Source organism: Electrona antarctica (genome assembly GCF_951216825.1).
Source record: "Electrona antarctica genome assembly, chromosome: 6".
Classification (NCBI taxonomy): domain Eukaryota; kingdom Metazoa; phylum Chordata; class Actinopteri; order Myctophiformes; family Myctophidae; genus Electrona; species Electrona antarctica.
The window spans coordinates 6,395,738-6,418,732 of record NC_136811.1 but is presented as its reverse complement, the minus strand read 5'-3'; the positions used below and the strand labels follow the sequence as shown (position 1 = coordinate 6,418,732).

General features: G+C 43.2%; 1 protein-coding gene across 1 annotated transcript in view; it reads right to left on the bottom strand.

Annotated features, from left to right (window-relative positions):
• Positions 1-1,738: 1,738 nt before the first annotated feature.
• Positions 1,739-22,995, bottom strand: part of LOC306924418 (inter-alpha-trypsin inhibitor heavy chain H3-like) — a gene marked incomplete at its 5' end in the record, with an annotated part of 85,741 nt that continues 64,484 nt past the window's right edge. Inside the window, 20 exons of the mRNA XM_079502912.1 lie at positions 1,739-2,582; positions 3,796-3,907; positions 4,618-4,790; positions 5,870-6,071; positions 6,989-7,102; positions 7,705-7,842; positions 8,024-8,050; positions 8,883-9,043; positions 12,995-13,134; positions 13,929-14,114; positions 15,128-15,309; positions 15,905-16,030; positions 17,755-17,923; positions 19,333-19,449; positions 20,141-20,269; positions 20,988-21,098; positions 21,197-21,359; positions 21,487-21,591; positions 22,334-22,488; positions 22,944-22,967. Of these exons, the coding sequence (XP_079359038.1) occupies positions 2,444-2,582; positions 3,796-3,907; positions 4,618-4,790; positions 5,870-6,071; positions 6,989-7,102; positions 7,705-7,842; positions 8,024-8,050; positions 8,883-9,043; positions 12,995-13,134; positions 13,929-14,114; positions 15,128-15,309; positions 15,905-16,030; positions 17,755-17,923; positions 19,333-19,449; positions 20,141-20,269; positions 20,988-21,098; positions 21,197-21,359; positions 21,487-21,591; positions 22,334-22,488; positions 22,944-22,967 (2,673 nt within the window). The 3' untranslated portion in view covers positions 1,739-2,443. The remainder of the gene's footprint in view (positions 2,583-3,795; positions 3,908-4,617; positions 4,791-5,869; positions 6,072-6,988; positions 7,103-7,704; positions 7,843-8,023; positions 8,051-8,882; positions 9,044-12,994; positions 13,135-13,928; positions 14,115-15,127; positions 15,310-15,904; positions 16,031-17,754; positions 17,924-19,332; positions 19,450-20,140; positions 20,270-20,987; positions 21,099-21,196; positions 21,360-21,486; positions 21,592-22,333; positions 22,489-22,943; positions 22,968-22,995) is intronic.

Sequence of the window (22,995 nt, the reverse complement as noted above, 5' to 3'; positions counted from 1 at the left end):
CAACAACGAGCTCTGACCAATCAGGGTCAGGCGGGGCGTTGCCAAGGGCGGGTCTCTGTCTAGAGCAGGCGGTTCCCAAAGTGGGGTCCGGGGACCACCAGGTGTCCTTGAGGGAGTTCCAGGGGGTCCCCAGCTAAATGATAGTTTGGAACCAAATGGACCCTTATGGGTCTATAACTCTGAGTGTGTACAAATGGAACCATTTGTACACACTGAGTTAAATTAACATTGATTTTACAATATAAATGGGGGGGGGGGTCCCAGAGATAGAAATGCCATTAAATGGGGGTTCGTAGACTAATGCATGTCAAACTGGGGGTCCTTGAAATGGGGGAAGCGGTGGCTCAGGGGTAGAGCATAGAGTATATATATAATAGAGACTGAACTGGTGCGAAGCTCCGCCCCCCCAGCTATTCATGTCAGTGGAAGTTGCTCAGTGGCGTTTTGAAGCACCCGGAAGACTGCCGGAAGTCCCTCCCCGGACCTCAACTTTGAGGTCCTGAGTGACGTAGGGCAACCGAGCGCTCAACGTTAAAGCCCAGCTGCACGGTCCCGGTCATGAATCCACGGGTCCGCCTGTAGTCCCTCCTCCTACCACTAGGACCCAGAGCTTCAACGTTGAATAGCCTCACTGCCCCCTTGGGGTAGAGTGGCTGGATGGTAACCGCAAGGTTGCCCGTTCGAACCCGGGCTCCCCCAGAGTTAGCGTCGAAGTGCCCTTGAGCAAGACCCTGAGCCCCAAATTGCTCCTGATGTGCTGGATGGTGCCTTGCATGGTTTCAGCCACCATCGGTGTATGAATGCGTGTGTGAATGGGCCTTGGATAAAGGCGCTATATAAATGCACCATTTACCATTTATGGGAGGGCGGCCGGGCGGCGACCTGAGGACCTAAATACATGCACATGGATCCCACCGCAGCCCATGGCTGAGGGAAGTAAGGGTGCTGGGGGGGCTGGAGCACCCTCTCCGCCCAGGCACAGCCCCCCCTCGGACAGGAGGGGGAAAATAATAATAATTTTAATCAAAACAGATTTCTGTTAATGGACTAATAAATATGCTGTATCACAGTATCGGCACCTTATCCTGGTTAATTGCCTGTGTCAGTTTGCTCATGCATGGGGAGAGGGAAAGTAAAAGCCACTTTTCTGCGTGAAAATGTGCGAAAATGCATTTTTCTACGCGCACGCACCCCCTAATAAGCGTTCAGCACCTCCTACTGTAAACATCTTCCCGCGGCCATGCCGCAGCCCAAAAGACCCTGCCCCCGGCTGCACGCTCGCTCACACACACACATACACACACATACAAAATACTCAACAACAAAGTTAAAATCTTTATTGAACTGATATTTGGGAAAATTTACTTTGCTCCTTTTTTTTCAGGGAATCAAAAACACATGTTCAGACGGCTCATAAATATCGTCAATGTTTGGCAGAAACCAGCAAGTTTTCAACAACAAAAAAATACTAAATATACTAAATCAGTGCTATTGAACACCGTCTGTGTGTGAGTTTTACAAATATTGAACCAATGAAAAGTATTAAAAAGTGCTTCCTGGCCTGGGCCGGCCTAGCGGTCCATGCACTATAGGCACAAACTTTGCTGTGTGTCTTCCCCATAGAGTAATAAAAGGATAGAGACCTAATCGGAGCGAATTGGATCTGCAAACTGCCGATATGGGACATTCTGCACAATGTACTCACTTTTGAGACCGAGACTTTTTTATTTAAAATTTTACTCAAGTACATTTTACATTTTTACTTTATTTCTACATTACAGTAGGGATAGGCTATTGATAGTTCAGAATTTCTGAACTTAAGTTGTATGAAATACCTGTATTAATTGATTGCCCGAGTCCCGTGGTGGGAGTTCTGCTCTGGTTCATTTCTGACCCCTCTATCACACGGAACTATGTTTTTTGTGTCCATATCACTACGCCCCAAAGATAGTTCCATGTGATAGAGGGGTCAAGGTTGAACCAGAGTAATCTAGTAAGAGAGTGGTGACACGCTTTGATCTCGCCGCAAAGCGTGTGCCTATGGGCGATAGTTCCAAACATTGCTCCTATGGCTGGAACTATTCCATTGAGATAGAATGAGTACTTCCGCATTCCATTGTTACAATGAGAGTCAACGGGAGTGTCATTACTCTCTTTTATACTACTCTGGGTTGAAAGAAAGTTGCACTATAATATTTTAGAAATATATAGGTCAACAATACAAATTACGCTAGTTTTGTGGATTAATTAACTTTTAATGCGTGGCCCCCCATGTGCCCCCCACAAAATGACCGGAATTACTAAATATTCACCTAAACCAAAGCAGAACTCCCACCACGGAACTCAGGCAATCAATTAATACAGTTGCAAGTATTTCATACAACTTAATTTCAAAAATGGTGAACTAATCCCTTTAAGTAATTACATGTGTGTACCTTTTCCATCAGTAAGAGTTAAACAGGCCAGACATAATGTAATCGGAGGCATGTCCATCCAAGAGGCCTGTTCCATTACGATGAATGAACCAGCATGGAATATTTACTCCATTCTTCACATCACTCCTGTAGTCCTTCTGCCAGCCTCTGTGGACCAATGGAGAAAGAGACATTATATCAACGACTCAAATGTATGAAACAAACACTGTACACTACAGTACACCTGAAACCAAGGTTTCAGGATTTTTGAGGGGCGCTAGCCCCTCCTATGCACAGCCTTGTGTGTTTGTGTGTATGAGCACGGAATGTGCTCATCATATGCACAGCTTTGTGTGTTTGTGTGTATGAGCACGGAATGTGCTCATCATATGCACAACTTTGTGTGTTTGTGTGTATGAGCACGGAATGTGCTCATCATATGCACAGCTTTGTCTGTTTGTGTGCATGAGCACAGAATGTGCTCAGCTGATTGCCTGAGCACGGAATGTGATGATGATGATAAGAGCGCCCCGCACTACACACGTGTGATTTTTCATTATAGTTTATAGTTGCCAGCTGCTTGCAAAGTGGCTGGACAACATCTATTTCTACTAGCGAACATAGTGGAGACCTTTTCAGGAGACTAACCCATAAAACCCATACTCTGAGCGCTGCAATGTGAAGCTGTGAGCTGAGGCAGAGGCTGTGACACACACATTCTTGTTTCTAATTCAGTTTGTTTTGTTCGTTTTTAGAGCGGGTTTGATCGTTTTTTGTATTAGTTTTCATTTTTGTGACAATAGAGGGTATGCACGTGACATCATCATCAAACCCGGAAGTTATTTAGGAATGCCTACAGAGTGGCAAAAAACTACTTTCTGGCCTTGACTACCCATGCATCCAAACAGAAAAGTCCTATCTGATTGCATTAAATAACATTAAACAATGTTAAACTCACTTTGCCTGTTGCTTTGCTACTCGATTTGCCACTCAATGTGCCATTAACTTTAAGCATACGCATACCCTCTATACTCAGTTTTAGTTTAGTTTTCATTAGTTTTAGTGTTAGTTTTAGCTTTGTTAATACTGTGGGTTATTTGTCAGGTGCAGGATTCAAAAAGGTCAGACAAAGTAGGCTTATTGTGTAATAAAAACTAATCAAAATAGACAATTTAAAAATATATACTGTTGGTAATGAGAAAAACTAAAAATAAGGGCATGTTGTCAGTTTTAGTTTTGTTTTGTAAACAAACAATAGTTTTTTTTTCTTTTCTTTTTAGTTCAGCTAATGAAAATGTTTTTCCTCAATTTTAGTTCTCGTTATTTCATTATCTTTCATGAACGATAATCTATAAATGTCCATTCATCCAGCCGTGTGTACCTGGTCACATTGAGCTCCTGTCCCTTCACACGCATGGTGGCGTCAGGCTTCTCAGGGACCTCTCCTGGACGCAGATCTCCAACCTCAAACTCAACCCCATGGTAGAACTGACCTGGAACCATTGGAATGTATTAATTAATCATTCATTCATTCATTCATTCATTCAAAAGGTAATCATTCTGGACTTCTGGTTTATTCTCTAATAGTCTGCACTGAAAATACAATGGCACTTTAATTAACCCGTAAAAATTTAGAAGCAAAGGCAGCTGAATGAGTGCTATAACGGTGAAACTTGCCGGTGAAGCGACAATTAGCCGCGCCGCGGTGCCCCTATTGGCCTATTTTCAAGAAATCATGAAAAAAATAATTTGGAATATTTTTGTCCACAGCCAAATATAAATTTTGGGGTACTTTGGCTTGAGAACTTGTTTTGGTCCCCTGTTTGTTTTTAGTCTCGCCAGTCGCTACGAGTTGGAATAAAAGATGGATGTACCAAACGAACAATTCCAAGACGTACTTGAAGAAACGTGTCGGATTCATACATCAAGACTTTTATTGGGTAGGCCCTAGAATTTGATCACAGGGATTTTTGGGTAATATACGGATGTTCCTCTCAGGGGTTCCTGTCTGATGACTACAAACCAGTGTGACTAGTGACTATACCGACCGGAAAAACACCCCATCTCTACCGAAAAGGAATGCCTTCCCAGGCTATGTACTGTTTGCCTGGGTAAACACACTCCCCCTGCTGGACAACATTTAATTCTGCCAGGTGCAAATCTGGCGAGGGAGGAGGGGTTTACCGAGGCGAATGTACTGTACCTAGCAGTCCATGTGCGGACGGTGAGAGAAGATGTCTGTCCACCGTGTAGAAGCCCAGGTAGTCTCGGTGGTACGGGTGGCCCTTCCAGACCCGGTGGAGCAGGACCACAAATGTCACCGAGTCTTTCAGACTGACCGTCAGGGTGCAGTCTTTGGTCAGCAGGAGATCCATGCTGCATGGTGGTGGAAAGGAGGCAGGGCAGAGATAACATAAGTTTGATTGATTGATTGATTGAAGAATGTATTAACAGTTTGCAGAATTACAGTACATTTCAAGCACAAACTCAATACAAAGGCTGTTAACTGTGAGTGGACGACCCAATTAAGCATTACACTTGTTTCCAACAGGGTCCACCATGTTCAAATCATCAAAACATTTAGAGACGTACAAATAGACACTTCTATAGACAGAACAGGAATTCATCAAAAAGGAGGTAAAAAGGGAAAATAAATATATGCATATGCATATATGTATAGTGAGGAGAATGCATGGGATGATTTGTTTTGATTGTATCGTTCCACTTTTTGCTTTGGCAATGTAAACGTATGTTTTCTCATGCCATGAAGCCCATTGAATTGAATTGAATTGGGAGGAGACAGAAAGGCAGGAAGAGTGGAGGGAGAGGAGAGGGAGGCAGGCAGGGCATGAAGGAGTGGTCATAGGTGTATCTACCCAAGCTTGTGAGCTTGTAGATCGGCTATTTTCACTACTTCGTACGTAGTTTGGGTCCTGGCCAGGGAGACATCAAATTTCTCTTTTCGATCACAGGCTAAATCGTTTGGGAAATAACAAAGGGAGTCTACCAAACGCGCCTCAAGCCTGAAACGGCTAGTCCGGTGCATCACAGGAACAAGGACACTTAAAGGGGAATTTCTCCCTAACCCTTTTTTTTACAAAAGTAAGTTGATAATTATGTATATTGACCAAAAAAAATATAAAAAAACGTCTAACGTCAGCTCACGTAGACCAGGAAGAGTGCAGTGTCACATCTGTCACATCATCTAGAACAGATGTGAACAAAAAACAATTGCGTGATTGAATAGCGTTAGACCCCCTCCAGGAGCAGCTCCAGGACCAGCGCCCTATATCTTTTTTTTTTTTTTTTGTCAATATACATAATTATCAACTTACTTTTGTAAAAAAAAGGGTTAGGGAGAAATTCCTCTTTAATGCAGAAGGAGGAGAGGACACTGGAGCAGCACGGACATTCGTTTGGGAAATACTTTGCTCTAAGTTATACTAATAACTTACTTGGGTCCTTTGAGGGCAGCTTTATCAGACCACAGCAACTTGACACGTTTTCCATCTTGTAACACAGAGATGTCTTCGGTGGTCACCTCCAGTCTCACCGCCAGGGTCTTGTGGACGATGCCGAAACGTCCAAAGTAGGTGTTGACTTTACCACCCGGGGCAACTTTCTTATCTCCAATAGTCTGACCGTTGACTAAAATGCCTATAAGGAAGCAAAAACTGCATTCGGTCACTCACGAAACACAGGTGAAAACTATTACACGTAAGATTTAAAGAGTCAGCGAACATGAGACACAACATAGGTTTACCACACTATTCAATATGATAATATCATGTCCTGAGTTTAAGCCTAAAACCCAAATGAATGTCAGAATGATAATCGGAGGTTACTCAGTGTTACTCAGTGTTTTCACCACCCATTCAGGATTGGAACCCCCTTTGGTGTTTTAAGAATTATGCTATACTTTAGCTATTGAAAAATAGCAGATCTACAAGCTCATAGCACCGTGCTTGTAGATCTGCTATTTTTTGTTTAATCGCGAAAATGTGGTGCAAATCTTTGAATATGTATATTCTTTCAGAGCTAACATTTTTAACTCAAATCTTTGCTTCTGGGGGGGGGGGGGGGGGGGGGGGGTCCCTGGAACAACACATTTTCAGATGGCGGTTGGCGACCAATAAGCCTATCTCACAGAATTTCCCCGCCCCCCTAAATACGCCCCCTTTCGGGGTTAGTGGTGATAGCGTGACGTCACTCCATAGACGCTACATGTTAACAGAGGTAATTTAAGAAGTCTACAACTTTTGTTTTCTCAAGGTAAGGTTTGTTCTATCTGTTCGACCAGATTTACCATCTTGTTTGCTTCATAATAATATTGGTCTGTCACATTTTTACATTAGAAAATGTACTTAGATTCTCCAGAGAAAAAAACGTGTAAATGCTCATGTTAAAGACACCACTATTTACCGGAAGTGGGCGTGGAAAGCAGGCTGTGAGATAGGCCTATTCCATATAGTGTTTGGGGGTCCTTGACAGACTGACAAGGTTTTTCAGAAAACTGTCATGATTTAGAAGGCATTTTGTAGAATCGACCTCAGGTCTAAATGGGTTTTAGTTACCTGTGGTTGTGTCTCTGACCAGGTTGAAGATGGTGCCTGGTGTGTCATCAATGTTGAAGCACAGTGCATCATTTCTCTGTGGAAGTTCTATCATGAAATGAGGATCTCCTTCAGCTGAAATGACATGAGGTAACATCGGACCAAGGTTATAATAGTTCTGGATTTTTCATCTTTTTTTTTTTTAATAATTCAGTTAATTTAAATGTTGTTGCTAGTTGCTAGTTTAGTTAGTTATTCGTTTTTCTTTTTGTGACAATGCTTTGTTTTGGTTTAGTTTATTTTATTTTTTATTTCTGTGACAATGTTTTTTTTTCTAGTTTTATTGTGAGTTTTAGTTTCTTTCATACTTTGAGTTATTTGTCATGTGCAGGATTCAAAAAGGCCAGAGTGAGTAAGTAGGCCTATCGTGTAATAAAAACAACAAAATATACCATTTAAAAAAATATATATATATAGTTACTGTTGGTAACGAGAAAAACTAAAACTAAGGTCATGTTGTCTATAATTTCAGTTTTTTAGTTTTGTAAATACAATACAGTTTCAGTTAGTTATGGTTTTTGTTTTTTATTATAGTTTTTATTTAGTTCAGTTGACGAAAATGTTTTTTTTACTTTTATTTTTATAAATTTTAGTTTCTGTTGCATCGGACACTGAAAGTCCAGCTGCCAATTTATCTGAAGCTGAGCTGTACTCTAGGATCACACTTGAGTATTTACCAAAATATACGGGATCAACTGGAGCATAATGCAGGCTGTGTCGATATGATGGTGTTGTTGTTGTTGCTGCTGTTGCTGTTGTTGTTGGTGGCAACCGTGGCAATGGCATGCTCTGTTGATCTGGATCTGAACTTATACCTGGTTACACACAAAATGAGGTTAAAACCGGTAAAGAATCTGTCATTTTAAAATGTTGCCACGTATATATAGCAACATGACGATAATACAGTTTTTCAGAAAACTTAGGTTGGGATTTAGCAGCCGTTGTAAAAATTGGCAAAAAAACAATTGTTGGGTGTAAAATAATGGAATGTTTTACCTAGTCTCTCCGCCTCTTGTCGTTGCTCTGTAGAAAATAAATAGTGATAAATATATTAGATGTACCAGAGGTTTTCAGCCAGTGGTCCGTGGACCACCAGTGGTCCTTGAGGAGGTTCCAGGTGGTCCCAGCTAAATGGAGAGTTGGTAACCAAATGGACCCTTATTAGATCTTTAACTTTTGAGAGTGTAAAATGAACCAAATAATTGTACGCTCTCAAGAGTTGAATTATTGTTAAAATATGCATTATTACTTAATGTGCAAGTCAAGAAGTCTTAGAGAATGTGGAAGAATTGTTATTTTGATCAATGCTTGCCTGTTGGTATACCACATCAATACAGCATGGAATTGTGGACAAAATCTTATCCAACGATAACAAAATATTCCCGTTCCATCTTCCCTACCCTTGGTCAGTCATCTATGAGGCAGTGTTGTTTTTGGCAGAAGATTTTGATTTTAGTCATAGTCTGTTGAATAGTTTCCATTTAGTTGTAGTCACATTTTAGTCACCTGGAATGTTTTAGTGTTAGTCGACTAAATATAATAAGATTTTAGTCGACTAAATCTACAGCTGAGTTAGCCGACTAAAATGTATTTTGGCGGGGCTTGATGCTGTCGTAAATGACATGTTTTTACACTTGCTGAAAATAGCAGATCTACAAGCTCACAACGCTTGTAGATCTGCTATTTTCAGCATGCAACCAAGTGTAAAATGACTTATACTGGATCTCTTGTCCACTAGTCCCTTCCTAACATTTTAGTTTAGTTTTTATTTGTTGACGAAATTGTCAATACATTTTTCGTCTTAGTTTTAGTTGACGACATCAACACTGCGATGAGGGGATCACATCGTCCCTACCCTCGGTCAGTTTGTCAGCAATGAGGGGGTCACTCTCGCCGTCCTCGGTCCGAGGCTTGGTGACCACCATGGAGGTCAGCGGAGTGACAAAGTTGTACCGCAGGGACATTTCCAGAGCCTTGGCTGTGGCGTTGCTTTGTTCCTCTTCCGTTGCGGTCTTACTGAAAAACAAAATTCACGTGAAGTGAGGACGTCACGAGGTGGGCCGGGGGTGATGCTGATTTTTGAGGGGGCATGAATGATTGAGGACATTTCCTTTTCGTGCTTTAGTAGTGTATGAAACAAAAAAAAGTTAAAAAACGAACATTAAAGTCCATAACGAAGAACGAAAATACATGGGTGCAACTGGGACGTATCCTCAGTGATGTATCCCAAGGTAATCGGGGTTTCGGGTCTCGCGAACATCTGCATCATACCCCTCACTCAGGTGACCCAGCCGGGATGATCCAGTCCCGACTTACGTCCCAGTAGCTACCCTCGATCAGACCATCGCATGGATGCAACTGGGACGTATCCTCAGTGATGTATACTTGGCTGACAAACTATTTTTGATGTGCTCTGAACAAACATAAAGTCCATAGACTTTGCTGCCATATGACATAATTTCGGAAAGCCACGCATTGGAGGGGCTAGCGCCACTCAAAAAAGATTTGTTTTATTCAACAGTATTCATCATATACAGTAGACTCCCTGCACTGTAAGAAACTCTGAGAGTCTCAATGCCTTGACAGAGAAGCTATAGCTTGAGATGATTGAAACAGTGAAAACCCGCTCGGAGCCATGGATGAATTCGGACATAATGACTGCAACGAATGCCAGAGACAAAAAATGCTCTGAATTTCTAAAATGCAAGTCAAAGCTTTCCAAGCGCTTCAACAGGGGTCTCCAAGCTCAGCTGGACAACCTAAAAACCCAACGAAACAAGCTAAGAAATAATGTTACTGCCATGATCAAATCCGCCAAAAGTAACTTCATTAATAACGTCTGTCCCAACAGCCAGGAACCTTGGTGTTGTCCTGGACAGTCAGCTCTCGTTCAAAACTCACATCACAGCTGTCACTCGATCCTGTAGGTTCACACTCTATAACATACGACAAATTAGACCGTTCCTCACCCAGGAATCATCCCAGCTCCTAATCCAGACAACAGTCCTGTCAAAACTTGACTATTGTAACTCTCTCCTTACTGGCCTACCGGCATGTGCACTGAAGCCTCTCCAACTGATCCAAAATGCCACAGCTCGCTTGGTCTTCAACCAGCCAAAATTCTCACATGTCTCCCCCCTGCTCCGCTCCCTGCACTGGCTCCCGGTCGCTGCCCGCACAGAATACAAAACTCTGATGTTGGCATTTAAAGCAACCAAAGGTATGGCTCCCCCATATCTTGCCAGCATGATTGAACCCTACAAACCCTCCCGCGCACTCAGATCAGCCAACGCAGGGAAGCTGGAAGTACCCTCACTAAAAACGCCGGGACAACGCTCCACACGTCCCAAACTCTTCTCCCTTCTGGCCCCAAAACTGTGGAATGCACTTCCCGTTGCAATCAGAACTGCAGCATCACTCCCGATCTTCCGCCGTAGTCTGAAAACCCACCTTTTCAGACTCCATCATGGCCCATAGCACTTACCCTACCCCCCTTAGACAGCACTTCTTAGACTTATATAGCATTTGAAACAGACTTATAGCATGTCATGTAGACAGCACAATAAGTGCATTGTATGTAGTCATAGCACTTCATAGTATATATGTACAGCATAGTATAGCATATATGTATAGTTTATATGTATAGTGTCATATATAGATATGTTCTAGTTATAGTTTATATGTATAGTGTCATTATATAGATATGTTCTAGTCACGTTCTTAGCTTACGCATGTTTCGCGATAAATGCATTTTACATATGTGATGTATTCCCATGCTTTTTGTTCTTGCTTAATGTAAGTCGCTCTGGATTAAGAGCGTCTGCTAAATGCCTAAATTGTAAATTGTAAATTGTAATAATAAAGCTGAGGGAAACAAAAACAATCCTCGAGAGCTCTGGAAGCTACTCAACAACCAATTAGGCTATAGTCAGAAACTGAAAACCAGGTTTTCAAACATAAACATTAAAGCGAACAACACTCTCATCACTGACAAGCTTGATGTGGCCAACTACTTGAACATCTTCTTTACAAACATATCAACAACGCTGGTTAACAATCTGCCCTCCCACTCTGGGCTCTTTGGTGTAGAGCACATTAAAACCTTCTACAGAAACCTAGGTGTTTGTAAAGACGATTTTAAATTAGTTATGGTAACAACTGATGAGGTACTGAGTGCCCTCCAACCCCACAAGGCCACTGGCCATGACAATATTCCCTCCAAATTTCTCAGAGACTCAGCCATCTCTATAGCTCCAATCATCACCCACATAGTAAACCTCTCCATCAAACAGGGACAGGTCCCCCTAGATTTCAAACTGGCCAAAGTAACCCCCCTGCACAAGAAAGGGAGTAAATTAGACCCCGGCAACTACCGCACTATTTCTATTCTAAGCTCCATCTCGAAAGTGATGGAAAAAATAGTCTATGAACAGGTTGAAAAGTATCTTGCCACTAATAAATTATTGTACGAGTTCCAATCTGGCTTCAGAACATCCCACTCCACTGACACATGCCTTCTCTATTTGAGCGACCACATCAAACAAGAGGTGGACGCTGGCAAATACTGCGGCATGGTCATGCTGGACCTCCAAAAGGCTTTTGACACAGTGAACCACTCCATACTGGTTAACAAGCTAAAAGCAATTGGTTTCGATAGCACATCAGTGAGCTGGATGCAATCCTACCTAGAGGGGAGAGCACAGATGGTGGAAGTGAACGGAACACTGTCCCCCCCCCCTCCCAGTGAGCTGTGGCGTTCCACAAGGAAGCATACTAGGGCCTCTACTGTTCCTAATATATGTTAACGACATGACTTCAGCTTGTGACTGCAACTTGTTCCTGTTCGCAGATGACTCGGCACTGCTGGTCTCGGACAGGGACAAACTGCAGGTTGAAAATGCCCTCAGCTCTGAACTCGGTAGAATCTGCACCTGGCTCGCTGATAACAAACTATCTTTACACCTGGGAAAAACTGAATCCATTCTCTTTGGATCTAATAGTAATCTCAGCAAGGCAAATGGCTTCTTGGTTAGAGTGGGTGACAATGTTATCACACGTAAAGATGAAATTACCTACCTAGGTTCCATCCTGGAGGCTAATCTTTCCGGTGATAAAATGGCCACCAACGTAATCAAAAAAGTAAACTGGTCGACAAAAACACCTTGAAGACCTTAACAGGAGCCCTTGTACAAGGCTTCTTTGACTATGCATGCACCTCCTGGTACCACAGCACCTCAAAGGCCCTTAAAACTAGGCTCCAGACCTCCCAAAACAAACTGGTCAGGCTCCTACTTGGCCTCACCCCCCGAACCCACCTCACCCCTGCCCACTTTGACAGACTGGCATGGCTTAGGGTCGGTGACAGAGTACAGCATCTTACAATGGGTCTGGTCCACAAGATTCGATACTCCACCAAGATACCCATGTACCTGTGTAGATACTTCCTTAATGTTAACGAAGTCCACACCCACAACACCAGAGGGAGTGCAACGAATCATGTTCAACCCAGATTCGGCACAAACAAGGGACTAAATTATTTTCGCTCCTATGCCACCAAAATGTGGAACGCCCTACCAACAGTCATTAAGACATGCGAATCCCTTGACTCCTTCAAAACCGCTCTCAAAGGGCACCTACGGATGGCTGCAATTCGAAACTGGTCCCCGTAAAATCTGAATCCCCCCCCCACCGCCCCCCCCTTTTTCCCCTCACTGTATATGTTTCTTTTCCCTTTTTACCTCCATTATGATGAATTCCTGTACTGTTCTTTGTCTATATAGAAGTGTCTATTTGTACGTCTCTAAATGTTTTGATGAATTGAACATGGTGGACCCTGTTGTAAACAAGTGTAATGCTTAATTGGGTCGTCCACTCACAGTTAACAGCCTTTGTATTGAGTTTGTGCTTGAAATGTACTGTAATTCTGCAAACTGTTAATAAAATTTTCAATCAATCAATCAAACGGACCTCTGCTCCAGTAGCTGTTGGATGGTGATGTAGGCCCACAGGCGTTCCGTGAAGTCCCCAAAGACGTACTCCTTTTCTGGGTAGATAACGTTCCAATCGACGGCGGTCGCCTGGCCCTGCACTTGAAAGTCCTCCTCACACTAGAGAAAGAGAAGAGGGTAAATATATGTTTGACACTATTCAACAAAAAAACATATACCAAGAGCATTGTGTCATGTCGACCACCGTTTCCCAAAGGTTTAGTCTTTGAAAGACGAAAAAGTGGCCGCACACACTGATATAGCCAAAGTGCCAAGAATGTATTATACGACGCAGAGAATACATAAACCAACGTTTCGGCAGACAACTGCCTTATTCAGGGCATGTGACATGTCGCAAACACCCACTTGTGGGTCACAGACACTATGGGTCCCTTTATTTTTGGGTTTCTCACATTTTGTTTTGAATATTATCCATCCATCCATCCATCTTCAACCGCTTATCCGTAGTCGGGTCGCGGGGGCAACAGTGTGTTCCAGACTTCCCTCTCCAGAGCAACATTAGTGACTTCCTCCTGGAGGATCCCGAGACGTTCCAAGGCCAACTGCGCCTTGGTCTGCCCCGGGGTCTCCTCCCAGTGGGACGTGCCTCAAGGACCTCCCTAGGAAGACGCCCGAGAGGCATCCTAAACTAGTTTGGGTCCCAGGCAAACTTCTAATTTCCTTTTTTTCTTGAGCTAAAAAGGGAGTAAATAACTAAGCGATACTGATACAGTGCTTTCTGAGCGAAGGAGACTACAGTAGCGAGCTCTGTCTGTCTGTCTGTCTGTCTGTCTGTCTGTCTGTGTGTCTGTCTGTCTGTCTGTCTGCCTGCCTGCCTGCCTGCCTGCCTGCCTGCCTGCCTGCCTGCCTGCCTGCCTGCCTGTCTGTCTGCCTGCCTTGTCCTTCTGTCTCACCCCCTTGGCGAACACCTCCACCAGGAAGTTGTCCATGTCGTGGTCACTCAGCCGTCCGGCCACCACGATCTCTGAGCCGTTGAACAGCTGGGTGAAGTGGTTGGTGGTCAGCAGATCCACCGTGTTGTCAGGGTAACGGAAGTCCACCTCCAGCAGTAGAGTACTGGCCACCTCCTCATAGAAACCCTGGGGGGAAAGAATCACAATCATAAGAATATTATTAATACACTTTTATTTATAACCTTTCCAAACAGAAATTAAAAGGTACATACAATACTTCCAATACTTTCCACACAGGAAAGTAACTAATTACATGTACCTAACCCATTCTGTGTGGGAACCCCTTTTGGGGTTCCGTACAGTATGTAGGCCTACAGTATTACTTATTTGTTCAAGTTCAAGTTTTTCCGAAAACTTGGGTCAGTATTTAGAAGGCGTTTTTAGAATCGGCCTCAGTCCAGAATGGGTTAAGTACTGTACTTGAGTAAAATTTTGAGGTACTTTTACCTTACTGAAGTATTTCCAATTTCCAGTATAGTTTTACTTCTACTCCAATTTCAGAGGCAAATATTGTACTTTTACTCCACTACATTTATTTGATAGCTTTAGTTACTAGTTACTTTGTAGATTTTGATCATTATTCCAAAACATAGGCTACATTAACCACTTCAGCCCTACTGTATATACTGTACACTTCGGCCATTTGAAAATAGCCAACCTACAAGCCCACAATGCGTTGCAATAGATCTGCTACATGTATGCACCTCCTCACCACGATGTATGTTGCGTGTGACATTCTATCTGCTTGTCATAAATGTAATATAGCTTAGGCCTCACTCACACGGTCGCTGCAGATTGCTCTGTGCTTGCTGTATACAAAGGGTGTGACACAGCTTGCCCAAATGCATTTCCAATGGGAGTCACATGGTCTGACACAACACTTGTGTTGTATGAGGGGGAGGGACGCAGTCGAAACACAGCCGAAAGACATACAACAGCTTGTAGTCCAAAATGTAGTCCTCAAACCATGTGACTTCCATTGGAAATGCATTGGGGCGGCCATGACACTCACAGCATTCATACAGCAAGCATGCAGCAATGCATTAAAGGTCTGAGTGAGGCCTTAGTCTTCACATGTTCTAACTAAATAAATCCTATGAATCCTATAAACACACGTACACGCTCCCTCACTGCAGTACCTGGAGTTGGGCGGTGGCGTCCGAAGCCTCGTAGATTCTGCGGGCCAGCCCCTTGTTCTGCTGGGCCATCACGTCCAGGAAGGAGTAATCCACGTCGTTTCCAAATCCCAGAATGAAGAGAGACATCTTCCCGTCGATTGCGTCACGAACGTTGCCTTGGATGGTTGGGAGGTCGGTGATTCCTGCATGCACACATTGACACCTAGTACAATGATACAGGCAATGCCTCCCATCCTATCAATGCCATAACACTGCACAGACTTGCCAAAAATGCTAATATATATTCCTTGACACCCGAGAACGAGATAAACATACCTTTGCACAGGTAGCCATGCCCGAGAGAATGAGATTTGATTAATTGTGGTTAATCCAGCGTTGATTATCTTTTTGCATATTTTAGCATTTTTAGCTAACCACCGATAGCGTCAACATAAAAATGGCCAAAATCCCAGCGTGCACGCACGCACGCCGTCTTCATGGACATTATGGCTCAAAATGAGATGAAATAGGCACGTAATAAAACATTAATCCAGCCTCCCGCTAATGAAAACACTGATCGCAGCGCTTGTAGGCCTCGTTGGGCCTCCGCAGACCCCGGGGTCTAGATACATTTCACTTTGAGCATGCTCATGCTGCAGATTCGTCTGGCACCTGCTACCTAAAGATCTACCGCCCTCTGGTGTTCAAGGAGTTAAAATTGGCTAATGGGAGGGTGGGTGTATAGTGGCGTACAGGCCTTTAATTGCATTATGTATTTCAAAAGTTGAGCTCACTCACCGCTGCTTGGCATTCCGTCAGTCATGAAAATAATCATGTCAAAACTCCTCTCTGGGAGTTTGTTGGCTTTCCTGTCTTTCACCAGCGTGTTCACAGCAGCCAATGCTCCGGCATTGATGTCGGTCCCTGGAAAGGGAAACAGTCAGCTGTGTGCGCAATGATATTCAAATTCATCGAGTTCTGCGCTTTCAGTAGTCATCCAGGAAGTGAACAAAGACATTTGATTACACACTTGAGTACATGTAGGTTGGTCTTCAGAATAGAGGCTAGTATATAGATATAGATATTTTTGTCTCCACCAGGCCGAAGGCATGGGGAGAGAGTATGTTTTGCACTCCGTCCGTGTGTGTGTCCGTCCGTCCGTCCGTGTGTGTGTCCGTCCTTCCGTCCGTCCGTTACCAGCTAATCTCCGGCACCGTTAACCCGGTCGATGCCAAACTTTGCACACACACTCCCTGGATGCCAACGATGAACCTCTGCCCCGCATTTTCCAGAACGGCCTGTTATAGCGCCACCATGAGGCAGCTTTTCACATTGTTTACCTAAAACTGCACCGATCTGCGTGAAACGTTGCATGCACACTCCCTAGAGGCCAAGGACAAACCTTTGACGTGCATTTTCCACATCTGCCTTTTATAGCGCCACCAGGAGGCCAAATTTTGTAAAACACATTATTGGATATTACTCCTCCAGAATCTGTCCAAAAATCTCAAAAATCGTTACACAGTATCTCTATGGTCATGTGCTCAAGTCGGATCTGTCCGATATTTCATATTCCATCCTAATTGGCTATAATTGGCTTTCACAGTTTGCAAGATTGCCCCGTTTTGAACAAAAGCCTCAAATCATGAACGCAGCATGCAATTTACGTCAAATCTTTCACACATTTTCTTACTAGGCTGAGGAATATATCCCACCCTTTTCACATTGGCCTGTTATAGCGCCACCAACAGGTTGATTTTTGCAAAACACATTTTTGGAACAAAATGCCTCAAATCATCCAATTGCCATCAAAGGCAAACATATTACTTATTTATATTACTCCTAAACATTTTGCCAAACATCTCACACAGTCCTATCCTCCTGGTGGAGACCTGTGCCCAGAAGGGCACTTTTTCTAGTTTACTTTAATTTTTATCCCGCGATTTTGCAACCCATTTTTTCACCCAGTGTCAATAATCTAATGTAATCCTGGGCGCTACACTTACTCTGCCAACCTGGGGAGGGCAGCGGACTGACCTCATGCCTCCTTCTATGCATGAGGAGTCCAAGCTGCTTCTTTTCACCTGACAGGGGGTCCCCGGCCGGACGTAGCGCGTGGAAGGAACACGTTATTCCACCCAATTCCTTTCCCCTCCATCAGGCGCCCCGGCTGGCCAGGGGGAGGCAGCTGAGTTGGCGGTGCCCGGGATCGTACCGTACTTGAGTAAATGTACTTAGTTACTTTACACCACTGATATCTATTCTTCTCCGTGCGAAACCCGGCACCCTGCCTGGCCCCTGAGACCGATCTGTGGGAGTCCATTAAGCGTGACTCTTCCCTAAGGCCTCACTCAGACCTTTACTGCATTGCTGTATGCTTGTTGGATGAATGTTGTGTAGTGTCATGGCCGCCCCAATGCATTTCCAATGGGAGTCACATGGTTTGACACAACATTGTGTTGTATGAGGGGGAGGGGCGCAGTCGAAACACAGCCGAAAGCCATACAACAGCTTGTAGTCCAAAATGTGGACTACAAACCATTTGACTTCCATTGGAAATTCCATTGGGGCGGCCATGACACTACACAACATTCATCCAACAAGCATACAGCAATGCAGTAAAGGTCTGAGTGAGGCCTAACGCTTACATCCACGCTCACGTATCCCTCTGGCGAACGTCAGGGCTTCGGCCACACTCTCCCTGCTGGCCTTGGTGAGAGATCGCTTCCAGAAATCCACCCTGTTGTCAAACAGGATGATAGCAAAGTAGTCTTCCTCGTGCAGGTCCTGGAGGATGGCCAGCAACGCCTCCCGTGTCTGCACATACAGGGGTCACAACAAGACCAGAGGTCACAGGGTCACAACAAGGCCAGAGGTCACAGGGTCACAACAAGACCAGAGGTCACAGGGTCACAACAAGATCAGAGGTCATGCATGAAACAGTGGCAGAAGGTATTAAGTACAGTGCTGAAGTACAATTTTGAGGTATTTCTACTTTACTTGAGTATTTACAATTTACAATACTTGTTATTCCACTCCACTGCATCTCAACGGCAAATATTATACTTTTACTCCACTACAATTATTTACTTTAGTTACCAGTTACTTTGATTATCATTACAAAACATGCATTAAACTCTTAAGCCATATACATTTCAGTTTCATTTGAAAATAGCCGATCTGCTATTTTCTAAATATTGTATACATTTGAAAACCTGAAACGGGACAATATTCTGCATAGTGAGTACTTTCTACTTTTGGTACGTTAAGGCAAGGCAAGGCAAGGCAAGGCAATTTTATTTATATAGCACCTTTCATACACAAGGCAATTCAAAGTGCTTTACAGGATAAAAACAAATACAGAGTGCAACAGTGCACTTTAAAATGAATACAGATTATAATAGATACAATTAAAATAAGATATAGGAGCATATACATTACAACAAATACCCCCACCTTTAATAGAAACTGAAAACACAGCTAATTTAAAGCCCAGGCAAGACCTATAGCTGTTATTAGACATCACTGGGATAGGCAATGTTAAATAAATACGTTTTAAAATTGGACTTAAAAATGGCTATGGTTGGGGATTTCCTAATGTAACCTGGAATATTATTCCAGGTTTTTGGTGCATAATAGTGAAATGCTGCTTCACCATGTTTTGTTCCAACTATCGGGTGAACTGTACTGTTAAGTACATTTTGATGGTGATACATTTGTACTTTTACTCAAGCACATTTTGAATTCCAGGCTTTTACTTGTAACATAGTAATTCTACATTGCAGTATTGACTTTTTTACTTATAAGTAAAACAATTGAGTACTTTTTCTGCACACCACATGTGCATAAACATGTAGGCCTACATGGGGTGTGCTCGATTTTGATTATTAAAATATCGATATTAAACACTCAAACACTATTAATTTAGTGTTTGAGTGGTGCAACCACTATAGACAGCTGTGTGTGTCCCTCCTTGTGTCCGAGCACGAAAATAGCATTTTTTCAGTTCCAAGTATTTTGTAGTTGCAGATATCGTGATATATCGTTGATGAAATTTCATACAATATATTGATATATCTCAAATATCGCAATATATTGAATATCCTGATATTATCGTTATCGAGGGCCTAATATCGCGATATATATCGTATCGTAAGGTACCCATATCGTCCCACCCTATCCCACATTTCTCTCTCACACACACCGTCTCACATAGACCTTCTCACCTGCCTCATTTTATTTCCTTCCATGGATATACTGATGTCAATCACAAACACCACGTTCTTTGGAACTCTGGGTAAGTCAGGAGGTGCAAAGAAGTGGACAAAGTACCCATTCACAATCTGAGGGGGATGAAAAAGAAGGACATAATCTATTATACTACAGTGACAGAGGGGAGGACAGACACTATACAGTAGCATGACAATCAATTACATCTTTGAGTTATCATAATCTATTATATTACAGTGACAGAGGGGAGGACAGACACTATACAGTAGCATGTCCATCAATTACATCTTTGAGTGGCGCTAGCCTCTCCAATGCATGGCTTTCCGAAGTTACGTCATGTGGCAGCCATGAAGTCTATGGACTTTAATTCATGTTTGTTTAGGGCGGTAAATTACAACGTAAGACGTCATCTGGCTGATATAAAAATCACACCCGTGTGAAGTGAGGGGCGCTCTTATCATCTTACATCATCATAATGACGTAACATGTCGATTTGCTCAGACACATATGACGTAAATTCTCCTTTCAATGGCAAATGTGACACGAGGTAGGACAAAAAGCTTTATATAGCCCCTCATAAATACTGCTCTCGTTGCGCCCCTCACTTCACACAATTGTGTGATTTGTATGGGGGGGGGAACAAACACCTTTGCTTCAGGACATTAGGAATGTTCATTATGCTCATTAGGAATTTTCGTAACTTGTAGTATGTATGTGATCAGAGTAAAACACTTTCAAAGTGAGCAATTGTTTGCGGACAAATTATGAGGTTAAACTATTGTATTTGTTGACAGCTGAGCTGACCTGAACATCCCCCAGGTCTGTGGCTCGATTCACATCATACTTGATGATGAAATCTCCATCGATCAGAGTTCCATCACAGTCTGGACACTTCCTCTGCTGCGCCGGTGTCGGCGAGAAGGAGATGTGTGCCTGAAGGAAGAAGGATACAATACAGTCACTTTAGTGAAATATATATATATATATACTCCAGGCGATAAATAACCTACTCACCGCATTGGTTGCATGGGAAAACTACAATATGACATGACGTCACTGAGCCGCTCAACCAAGCACATCTCTTTGTTTTTACTGGTGGTTGCGGTGGGCAGGTTATCACCTAAAAACTGGAGTATGCATCCCGCTATACATAATAATATGACATGTCCACAATAGAAGACAAGAGGTAGGAGCACTGCTGCATGGTTCTAGCAAGGACAAGGCCTGGTCGTTGGAATAAACAATTTCTTCTCGAGCGAGAGTAGGTATAAACAGCATGTTTCCTTCAATGCATCCAAGGCATACTGTAGTTTTGTGGAAAAGATTGTTTAAACAAATGTCTTTATTTTATATGACAGAGTTAAGAGACAACCTCCATGTTGAGGCCTGCTGGTGGTCAATAGTTTGTCAAAAGTCAGTTCAGTAGTTTGTCAATAATGACTTGCCCACAATACACTTTACTTCTACAAAACTAGTGTGCCTTGGATTTATGGGAGTTATAGTTACATTTTAGGGAAGATATGGGTAGAACTTAAGAGAGTAAAGATACACAAAGATGAAGTTGAACGAAACAAGCTTTCTGAAGAACCTTGGGCAAGGGTTTGAACTTTGAAAATGAATGACGACCAAGAGCCATGTTTAGCTCCTCTACCTTTTTATCTGTGACGGTTTTCTCCACCAGAGAGAGCAGCTCATTGGATAAGAAGGTTCCATGGGCATCGACGTACGCAATACCCTGCGGCTCATAGATATCTGCCACGATCTGTGCAAAGTTAGACACACAAACTTTTCATTAAGCAGTGTGTGTGTGATGTGTGAACATAGTGCATGATGCGCGTCATGGACAATTAATACATCCACCTGAAAATTGCGGACGAGCTGCTTGGGTTTGACCCGGGTCAGAATCTCATACTGGCCTAGTTTCCTGTTGAGAAGCTCCTCGTAGGTCAGAATGAATGTCACGTTGCTGTTGGCAGCAATGTTTACTGACACGGTGAACTGCTCCATCTTTCTTCCAGAGGCCCTAGAACAGCAGACAAAGATATTGAATAAAAGAATGATGGAGAATACTGTATGCATAGCATATTGTGTTATTATTAGTACTGTATTTCATCTTTTGTTTCTCCAGACAGTGACCTTCTGTGACTTACTTGACCAGTCCAGCTGTCTCTCCTGATGACACGGCGTGCTCATACTGCTTTTTGGCTTTCTCTTTTTCTTTGACCTCTCCAACATACATCTGATTATCGATTTCCCTGAAATGCAAACGGGAAGAGTTAGAGTGCAGGGGTTTCATACTGTATGTGGTAGTACAGTACATACAGTAACAGTACATCGGTGTGTTAACTATAGCTGTGAATTTTAAACAGCAAAAGCAGGAAAACCGGGTTTTTTTCCTGCCACTGTGCGATTAGTAGCCGAGGCATTAAATCTATAGCTGCCGCTAGGTGGCAGCATAAGCACACCTAAGGAATGCCACCCGATGATTTACGATCGTCGGATGCGCAGCGGCTCACCATGGACAGCGCTCGAACGTTTTGAGATACAGCGCTTTGAAAATCCTGTTATAATGGAGGCTCAATGGAGCTGGATTGAAATAGCTGGTGGGGACGGAGGCTCTCCATACTAACCGGAGCAATTCTAAAAGGTAAATTGACGGTCGCTGCTTTCGTATATGGAGTATACGGTTGTCTACGAACATACGCGTAGTTAGAACCAGTAGGTACCGATAGCCTAGCTACGTTTATAAACGTAGATAGCAGCGAAAAAGTTAAGGACGGTGAATCACGGCAGATGAACTGAATCAACTAAATCTTTTTAATGTTGACTTTGAGAGCTGAGCTCCAAAATGTCCTATACACTTGTGCAAACGGCAAATAAAGTCGATTCTATTCGATAAAATGCGTTTTGGAACATTGTGGTGAAAATGGTCAGGGAGGTATACGGAGGCAGACATGTCAGGTACAAGACAAGAAGGGACAGAGAGTTGGCACTGACATGCTGAAGTTGGTGATGAAGGCGGTCTTGGGCAGCTCCACCTCAAAGGAGATTTCCTGAGAGGAGTTGGCCTTGTTCAGAGCAGTGGAGGTCATGACGGTGTGAGCGAAACGGGACGCCACGGTACAGTCGACTGTCACACTGTCCACCTCCACCTGAGAGAGAGAGAGAGAGAGAGAGAGAGATAGAGAGAGAGAGAGAGGAGGGGGGGAAGAATAATAGTGATAATAGTGGGAGACAAAGACTAAGGAACGATGAGAACTGATTGATTGATTGATTGATTGATTGATTGATCAATTTACTATTTTGAAAAACATTGTTAAAATACTTCAAATAGCCGATTTACATCCCCACGTTGTGAGCTTGTAGCTATTTAAAAATGTTTTTAAAAATAGTTAAAATCCCACCCGTGTGAAGTGAGGGGCGCTCTAATCATCATACATCTTCAAGTGGGGGGGGGGGGATATCCCCCCTCCTCATGACATTTTTCGTGCGGGCTTTGCGCGCGCAGATAGCCCCCAAATATGTCCCCCCCAGTTATAAAATGATATCTGCGCCCCTGGGCATAAGGGGTAAGGCACCGGCAAAAATAGGGCCCATAGTATCTTACCTCTGCGTTGTTCGTACTTCTTTTCTGCAAAAAAAAAGAGAGAAGAAGATGA